At 37.7% G+C, this 9,698-nt stretch overlaps 1 protein-coding gene across 2 annotated transcripts; it reads left to right on the forward strand.

Annotated features, from left to right (window-relative positions):
• Window positions 1–3,119: 3,119 nt before the first annotated feature.
• Window positions 3,120–9,338, forward strand: LOC122091876. Of its 2 annotated transcripts, none has more exons than XM_042662099.1 (6): window positions 3,120–3,926; window positions 4,266–4,340; window positions 5,889–6,015; window positions 6,624–7,747; window positions 8,472–8,902; window positions 9,011–9,338. In XM_042662099.1, exons 3-6 carry the CDS (start codon window positions 6,006–6,008, stop codon window positions 9,117–9,119), a joined length of 1,674 nt encoding a protein of 557 aa, XP_042518033.1. In that variant the 5' UTR covers window positions 3,120–3,926; window positions 4,266–4,340; window positions 5,889–6,005; the 3' UTR covers window positions 9,120–9,338. The 2 variants fall into 2 exon arrangements, with proteins under 2 accessions (XP_042518033.1, XP_042518035.1); XM_042662101.1 differs by having other exon boundaries at window positions 3,120–3,771; window positions 4,266–4,341; window positions 5,891–6,015.
• The last annotated feature ends 360 nt before the right edge of the window (window positions 9,339–9,698 follow it).

The following is a 9,698-nucleotide window of genomic DNA, read 5'->3' on the forward strand; positions in this document are numbered from 1 at the left end:
TTTATGTTTCACAGTTTTTTATATTTATTTATGGTTAAAGGTTCCTATTGTGAGCCTCTTTGGTGATGTATGGACAGTATCTAGAGAGCATGGTTTTGGCAACAGCTTGATCATTAAAAATGTTGCTTTTAATCATTGAAATTAAGCATTTGATGCACACATTTCATCATAAATAACCCATCAAGTGTTTGCTTCGCATGCTTGCATTTGGAATTTCATCATAATCTCAACATGTTCCTTTCTTTTTTTACGTTAGTTTTTAGATTTTCATGAAAATATATGATTTGATTATCAACGTATTCTTTTACCAAAAAAAAAAAGATTATCAATGTATTATGAATGTAATACAATAATAAAAAAACTCAACATTATCCCAACTTAATGGTGTCGGCTCCATGGATCAATTAAAAATAAAAAAAATAAAAAAAGGAAAAGAGATGCAAGGATGAGAGTAAAAGGAAAGAGGCCCTCCAATGGGTCGGCTACATTGATTCTTACCCTCCAATAGACTCTATTTAAGGTCATACTTGGGATAAGACCAAAACTATGAATATCATTCCTCACCACTTCACCTTTAGCTATTTTAGGCTTGTCCGTAGGTCTTTTAGCTCATTCAATTTGAATCTGATTACTCTTTTTTACAAAGTTGTCCTTAGGATTCTTTGAACATGGCCAAACGGCCTCAAATGACTTTTGTAGAGCTTGTCATAGATCCGGGCAACTCCTAAATCAACTCTAATTAGGATTATTGTGTGACCAACTATGATGTATAAGGCGGAAAGTTGGGGAATGAAGAATTGTCATATAGAGAAGCTATTGTATTCTAGATCCATAATGAATATTATTCATATTTGTTTGTAAGCTATAAACTCTGAAAGCAAAAGTAAAAATGAGTTCTTACAACAATAACTTTGATAGCATACTCCTCAAAACCTTGATAGGCATATTACAAGCCCAAACTCTTTGCCTCCAAAAAAATCTCCTCTCTCCCAAAGCTTGGAGATATTCTACTTGATTCTAGTGCAATCCATGAAGGTGATAAGATGGACACATTAAAAAATAATGATTCGTAGCACGTGCATTCTTACTAGTGTATATATATATATATATGAAAATGGTTGGGCATGTTGATGGGTGTTAAATCTGTGTCATCCTACCCTCCTTCCTCTTGAAAATGACCCAATGCCTTTCTATCTTAGCCACCCCCATTGGTTGAGTGGAAGTGTATCGCAATTTTTACACCTGCGTGTGACTCAATCAACACCTCTCTTGTGGTTCAAATTATGGGGATAGGAATGTCATTTCATAAGGAAGAGGAGAATTATAAACACATTTGTTCTTGTTTGGGAGCTACAGTCTCGGACAAGAGTATTTTTTCTTACATAAATATATATATATATATATATAGGCAAGAGATTGTTGCCTGATTGAGTAACCCAAGTTCCAATGCGGGGCCCAATGAATAACCCTTGTACGAACGCCCCAATGTTTGGTCATAAGGGCCTCACGACTAAGCAATTTTAACAAATCTAATATTAATGTAGTCACCATACTTGAGCGTTTTGGTAGCTGGGATTTATAATGACAACAAATTTATAGGAAAAGAATTGAACAAAAATTAATTCCAAAGTAAAGAGTGTATTCTGGTTTGTTTTGTTCTGTTTTGTTTTAGGGAGGTTGGGGAAGAAACAAGGAATAAATACAGTTGTGAAATAACAACCATGAATGTGGTTACCAAACCTTTCATGCTTTTAGAATGAACCCTTTCCAACGTTTAACCATTTCAGCTTTTACTCCAACGCGCTTAATAATTAGATGATGATGGCGGATTAGAAATTAAAGTAGAAAAGAACACTACCCAATATTATATGTATATACCAATGTTGATGGTCAATGAAAGAACATACATGAACATCTTTAATGGGGATGATGCAATCTTTTTGCATCCGCTGTATCATAACACAGGCACAGGGTATCTTTCTTTCTTCCGAAATAGAAACTCTTTCTTTTATTTACTTGTGGGCTTCTACCATCGACCGTAAGCATAGATTGGGATATGAACGGCACCGGTAGAGGCTTACTGGCCCAACCCTGAAATGCTCCTGGTCAACGTTATTCCGTCGACGTTCCAAGGGTTCAAGGAACGTCTTTTGGGGACAACACACTTGGCAGCAACATTTTCTGACAAAAGTTTGAGGGACCCCACTAGGATTCTTATCTTGGATGAATGCACGAGCGTTCAACTCTAAAGTGCGCTGTGGGTCCCGTATATCGTAACGGGAGGATGGTGGGCTTGTCTAATTAGGCAATCACCGTAATATGAGTGGTGTCGTGCGTCAGCATTGCATCACATATTCAGATTTGATGATAAAATTAAAATGATTGCCTCAGGCTCAAGCTCAACAGCGGGTGACTCACCCATTAAACCACAGGAGTAACAATGGTATCTACGGGTGTTTCAGTAATTAGGTTAATCCTTATCATAGTTGTTGGATACTTTATTCTGCCATATCGTTGGATTGTGACGTAATCCCTACTGGGGGCTGTAAAAAATGTAAAAAAGTGAAAAAAACTCCCATCAAGCTTCAATTTGTATTTCACCTTAATAGTTCCGAAACTATAGTGGAGGATCGAACCGCTACCTCCTCCACCAATTGTGGATCCAACGTTTAGGGGTCCACAAAACAAGGCCCCACTTTTGACGGAGTCCACAATGAGATGCCTTTTCCTGCCACACAATTGGAGATTCTCACAATGTTATATCCCCACCTGCTGCGTATCTCAAATCTTCCGTTACATCAAACGTCCATATCACATGAGATCCAAAAGTCCAAACTTTCGTCAAATTAGCCGTCCAGAGAAGCTTGTCCACTTGTGGCTGTGTCCTGTGTGGACCCCACAATTACTACGTGTGACAGAGCTGAGAGTGGAACGGAGTAGAGGAGCATGAAAGAGAAATTGACACGTGTAACTTGATTAAAAGGTTAACGGGTTTTTTATTAAGGATTTTTAAAAACCCGAAAACGGAGCCAAAAAGAGAGGGGGGCCCACCAATAATTAAGAAAAGCTAGTATTAAAGTAATAATAGTAAGTAATTGGAACTGTTCCTACCAAAAAGAACTGTTCTTTGTTTTCCTTTACCCGATAATCACTTTCAGGTGATCTTACTTTCAAGTTCATGGTCGGAATTTACGGTTGTGATTTCAATATCTGCCGGAATTATCAGAATTTTGAAGTAGTAGCTTAGGTTTTCCGGCGGTGAACATCGTCGAAATTTTCCTTTAATATTTTATTTCTATATCGTTTTACGTACCGGAGTAGTAAGATCGTTGGAAGGTTTTAAAATTCATAGAAATCGCTTAAACCAAAGCGTATTTAGAGATCCCAGACGATCTTTCAAGCCTCTTTTATTTTTTTGGGTCTGAGTGTGAAAGGAAATATCTTCGTCTCATCTTCTCTACGAAGTTCAAATCTGTCTTTTTCTAGTCAAGTGAACTGAGGCACCGTTCTTGTCACGAAACTCCTAACTGTCAATGCGCGTGCTCTGCTTGTTTCAATTTCACTGGTGTTCGATCCACCGGCGTCATTAGGTCAAGGAAGATTACTTGCATTTTATTCGAATCATCAGATAAATGCTCGTCATTTACTAGATTTTCTGGAGAAGATAAGATCGAAAATCAACTCCGGCGGGCGGCGACAGATGCAGAAAGAGAAAGTTTGTGTTTCTGTAAAAGAAGTGAAAGAGAAATGTCAAGCATTTGTGGCAAAAAAGTAAGCTTAAGGAGACGCGCTGTGGGTTATTTATTTCGGTGTCGCGATATTTAATGCTAAAACCGCCGCTTTAGTAGGACCTTCCGGAGGAGCCGCTCCTCTTACAGATAAATATGCTGAGAGAGAGCTATTTTAACTTTTATGAATGCTTTAGGGTATGATCAATGCACCTCTCTTCTTCTTCTTCTTCTTCTTCTCCTCTCGCTCTGAAATTAAATATATTGTATTTCTTCACCTCGCCGGCTGAGCTTTGATTTATCCTTTTCTCTCTTTAATTCCAGTGAGGATGTTTCTTTTTCTGCTACGATAGGAACTTAGGTGGTTGTACTTAGTTGAGTTTAGTTTCTGGATTTTCATCTTATTGTTTCCTGTTCTCTCTGTCTTGACTCTGGAACGACTCTGTTTTCGATCCATGAAGACGGGTTTCTCTTATTTCTTTTTTGTTTGTTCTTTATCTGTGGCTTGCTGCTAAACTTTTACCTAACTTCGTGCAGACCAAGGTGAACGGGCTGTCTTTTGTTCTCTGTTGTGTCGTAAAAGGAGAAGGTTTACGCTTTTAGACTAATAAAGGTACCTTTTTTAATTCACTGTTTTTATCTTCTTTACAAGTTAGCTGGTTTTGGATCTAATTCAGATTATTCGGCCTTTTCCATTTTAAATTCTATTGAACTTCTGTGTGAGTTCTGGGAGTACCCACTTTGGGCTTTTCGTCATGCCGGGCTGAAAACCCTACTTGCTGAATGGTTTAGAACTCACCAGAGCTGGCTGCAAGTGGCAAATACGGAACAGGGGAGGGTGTTAAAGGGGGCTCAATTAGATTTTGAATATAAAATTGTGTTGTAGTTTAGCTCTCGAAGGATCCCAAGCATTTCCGAAAGTAGTCCTTTTTATTTATTTACTCTAGTTTTATTCCTGAAGAATTGCTGAAAGCCTCGAATCTCGTTGTTCTTAGTGTTAGAAAGTTTATATTCAAAGATAGCACTTGAATGTGTTTAGTACATTTAACTACCTGTAGCTTGAATCGAAAATCATGCCAGCTATGATGACTCAATTGACCAAAAATAAAATAAAAGGACCTCCATTCGATCCTCACTAAAATGAAAAGAAAAGTGGGTCTTTTAGTTTGATTGCTCCTTTCGCGGATTCCCTTTGTCCCATGAGTTGGTCCTGGCAGGGCTTGCTGGAATAAGTTAATCATCTGAATTTTATGTTTCATAGTTTCCTGGTTCTTGATTCCTTTTGCTTTATTGGCTGTATTTGAGAATTGCATTCCCTTTTATTTGACTTCTTTTATGTTTGAAAAGTTAGCATTTCATTTTAAAATGACGAGTTCCATTCATGTTGTTCTAGCAAATTTTTGCATAGTTCCCCTAGCTCAATCGTATGGTACGCATGTTTTTTTTTTTTTTGGGGGGGGGGAGTGTGTGTTGTGTCTTTTTTTTTTTGGTTTCCCACTTCTTCCATAGACTAAGATGATACCCTCTATTACCATCTGTAGGCAGTTTACTTTCCATTAAAATACTTGAAGGTAGAAGACCTGAACTTTCCTCTCAATCAGATTTAACGCATTAGTGTGCTTGAGTGGACTGGTTAAAATGGTCCTAAAAATGGTTTCCTCACAATTTCTGTCTCAGTTGTCCTTCTGGAATGATACTATTTCTCCTATAGTTTTCATTTGTTTCTATTCAGAATCTATGTAAGTAATGACTTATGTTTTAATTCTCATGGTTGAACTTTATACACGTTTATTTCATTGATCCCCCCCCCCTGGTTCTGTTTTTAGAGGCAATACCTATCCCAGTGCATAATGTAAATAAATCCTATCTCTGTGAGTATACAACTGTTTTCAACTTAGTTAAGTTCATTTTTTGATTGTTAGTTCTGATCTGTGGGTGTCATTTATTTTGTGGTTGCTGAATCATGTATATGTGATTGAAATAACTGTTTTTGGTTTGACATGTTGCCTGTACTGAAAAGGTACTTCTTCTTCTTTTTTTCTTTTTTTTTTTTTTTTTTTTTATCAAGGATTTTGTTTAGTCATTTTATACTCTGGATATCAGGAAACTTGAAAGTTTAATTGATAACATGTATGTAAATCTAATTGATTGCTTTCTTACAGGAGTGGAGACTGTAGATTGGTTCACTTAGTTGATGATATGTGCTAATGTACGGTTGCCCAAAATGATGCAAGAAGCTTATGTAATTTAAGGACAGCCACCCTACTTTTGTAGACCATGAAACTTGGTAATCTTCTGAGCTTGCTGCAGTAAATTTGGAAAAAGAAGGGGGTGGAAGGGACAAATAAGAAACCATCCTCGGCATCTTCTCTTTTATTTTTGTTTGTTGAGGTGTCTAATTTGATGCCTTGTAATCATAATAATCTGCATATACTTTCCTTTTCTACCTTGAAACTACTCTATATATCAAGGGTTGAAATGAGGATGATTCAAATTGGGGAATATTGGTTATGCATTGCTTAGCTGTAAAATGTTCAACAAAGACTTGGTATTTTTCACTGTGTAAACATCCATGGCATTACCTGTGGAGAACCTAAAATTTAGATCCTTAATGCGGTGTTAATTTTCATCTAAATGATGAGATGCAAGGTGAATAGTGGGCTCGAGATATTGAGCCTTTAACTTCTATTTATGTTAACCTTCTTACAAAGTTGTGAATGAACCCATTATGCAGTTACCTTTATCCTTTGTACAGTGGTACTTTCGTTCCATGTTTCAAGTATATTCGTTACTCTATTTCTCTTATCTTTTTGTGCTACTGCTTCCAATAGGTGAAAGTTTTGGACCTTTGTTACACTTGTGCTTAAGTTGTTCTGGATTTGAATGTGACTGCAGATAATGAGCCCATGCGTGGTCATTCAACACTTTTGTTTAAGCCTGTTTGCAAATCTCTTATCAATCCATTGGAGATGGGGGAGTTGGAATCGGAAAATGAGATCTTGACTGAAGACAACCATAGAACGACATCTGGTATGAAGAGCCAAAACTGTGAGAAGGCAGATTCATTAGTGACCGAGGAACACACAGAGGACAGAGTGGGAAACATACCAAAATTACTCAATTTCGTTGACAGGGATGATAAAATAAATAAGAGAGGAAACAGGATGGAAGACTGTGTGCCACCCAGTACAATTCCTTCAACTGAAGTGGAATTGTCTGAGAAAGGAGAATGTTATACTGACAAGAATGTTATGGACTGCGTAGTGCCAGAGCAAATTGCATGTTTCAAGGTGGATGATTGTCATCTGGTCAAGGACATCTGTGTTGATGAGGAAGCTTCTTTCCTGGACAAGGTTTTGGTAGACCATGGTGAAGTGGATCTTAAACGCAGCTTTCAGCCTTCTTGTTTGGATTTTACTGATGTAGGTAGAAAATCAGTCGACTCCCCATTAATCATTTCAGATGGGATGAAATTTTCGGTTGGAGACTATCACAATACGGATATTTCCGGTCAATGTGGTTCTCAGAACTTGTCACACAAAAGTGATGAAAATATTCACCCAAAAGATGATATTACACACAATCAAATTAGTTCATTGGATGAACATATCCGTGAAGAGAATGTGGAAATCCAATTTTGTTCTAAGAATCAATTGCAAAAAGGAGAGGCAAATATTGAGGCCAAAGATGGGATCCCACACAACATCCCTGATGAGAGGGTAGTACCTGAAAATTTGCGTTTGTTTCATAATTGGGAGAAAGACAACTGCCACCCCGATTCATACCCATTTAAGAGTGATAAATGCCAGCAACAATCTGAGCAAGAACAGCTCTGCAGTGTTGAGAGTTTGTTGCAGAAGAGTGAAGGAAAGATTGATGCAAATGAGGATATTACCAAAGGCGTCTTTGATGAGGTTCTTCCTCTAAATGTGCTTTTGTTGCAAAAGCCTGAAATTGAGAAGACTCTCCCTGCGTCATCCAATTTTAACGGCAGTAAAGATGAACAGCAATCTGAGCAGGTAACCTGTTGTTCAAGATGCTTGCTCAAGAAACTACTTACTTCCAAAAGTAGAATGTATTATCGAAAATGACAAATGATTCATGAAACTACTTGGTTGTTAGCTGTGATTGTCAGTTTACTAGAAAGATGTGCTGAATATGGAACAGAGACAACACTTAATATACTAGAAGCAAGAAAACACAGAAGCTGCTGACAGGCTCCATTCCTCTGATGAACATAGGGGTCAGGAGTTCCTGGTGTGATTTTAGTATAACTGAGATTAGATCATGGAGAAACATGCCACTTTGGGTTGTAGGTTCTCTCGATGGTTCAATTTTTGGATGATAGTGGTCATCCAATATCATTTCCTAACATTTTGCTTTTTGTAGAATCCCAATAAACCACTGCTGAGCTATCTGATTGTGGATAGCCCATACTTACTTGACCATCTAAAATAGATATGAGCAGTTAGGATTCTCCAGCCCGCTACTTAGTTGTCCACCAGGTTTGGGTCTTATACCATACAAGGTGGGTGATGCATTGTCACTCCTGATTACATTTCCCTCACAATCTCATCTCCTCAGAGGACAGACAAGAGGGGTTTGATGAACCTCCTACGTTTCCACCCCATAGCTATAATAAGTTAGTGTGTGCATTTTCGTCTTGATGTTCACAAAGTAATGTTTTGTATGGAGTCATTTTTCTTTAGCACAAAATGTGACAGATAGTGACAAAAATAACAGGATACAAGCAACAATCTCATCACATCGTACTCTGCTGTGTGTTCTGTGGCTGAAGAACCCAGTAACAGAAACTGTGCCGACAAGCCTCCCTTTGATACTAAGGTGGAGAGGGAAAGCATCACTTTTAATTTTGACTCTCCAACAATGAGCAGTAAAGAGGAGAACCTTCATGATGATTATGGCCAACAACAACTTCAGACTCTACCTGGGGGACTTGAAGATGGAACAGTGGATAGACTATCAACTTCAAGCCGTAGCATTTTTATTCAAGATGGTCACGGAGAGTCAAGTTTCTCTGCAGTGGGTCCTTTTTCAGGTCCAATTTCATACTCAGACCCAATATCACACTCAGGGCCAGTACCATATTCCGGTAGCATCTCTCTCCGTTCAGATAGCAGCACAACCAGCACCCGTTCCTTTGCCTTCCCCATGTAAATTACCATCATACATTTCTTTCAATCTCCATCTCTCTTCTACTTCTTTTTTTTAATGTATTGAATGGATGACCAATGACTTCTGCTGGTTTTCGGCAATTACAGACTACATTCAGAATTAAATGGCAGCCCTGTTAAAATGGCAAAAGCTGATCAGAGACATTCGCGAAAGCGCCGGGGTTGGAGGCTGAATCGTCTTTGCTGTAGATTCTGATTTGTCTTCATCCACTTAGTTAAGCTCATATATACATCATCTAAATAGTACTCATAATATTTTCTTCCTTTATATCCAGGCTTGGTGTGTTTATGCAGTGGGTTCAAATTATACTCTTTCGAGTTGTAGAATGTAAGTGTGAAAAATGAGATGTAAGCAATATTTATTGATATCATTGTCATAGTCATCATATATATATCAAAGTAATTTTTTTATCAAGAACTTTCTTTTTATTATCATGCACCTAATCATTGGTTTACCATGGTTGTCATATTTATCTGTCATAATAATAATAGTTTGTGCTGATACTTCAGTTCGTCAGTGGCAATGATATATGCTTATGTATTCTTGTATTGCTCCTCTTCTATCATCAAAGGGAATGGTGAACCATGTCACCCTTAAGGCACACCATGAACTTTGGGCCTAGGTGATAATATCCGTCATCCTTGTAGCTGGCTCTCTTGGACTAACTAGAGGAATACAAATATACAATTATAATATTGAACATTATAATGCCCTCAATTCCATCAAATCTGTACAGCCCTTTTAGAAAGTGATCAAAATTCTTTTTTTTTTTTC

The sequence above is a fragment of the Macadamia integrifolia genome, chromosome 10, assembly GCF_013358625.1.
Source record: "Macadamia integrifolia cultivar HAES 741 chromosome 10, SCU_Mint_v3, whole genome shotgun sequence".
NCBI lineage: Eukaryota > Viridiplantae > Streptophyta > Magnoliopsida > Proteales > Proteaceae > Macadamia > Macadamia integrifolia.

Excerpts from the sequence above, each read along its gene's own strand:
- LOC122091876 (XM_042662099.1), top strand. Across the intron at positions 7,748-8,471 it reads ATGAACAGCAATCTGAGCAG|GATACAAGCAACAATCTCAT; the intron begins GTAACCTGTTGT and ends CAAAAATAACAG. Across the intron at positions 8,903-9,010 it reads CGTTCCTTTGCCTTCCCCAT|ACTACATTCAGAATTAAATG; the intron begins GTAAATTACCAT and ends CGGCAATTACAG.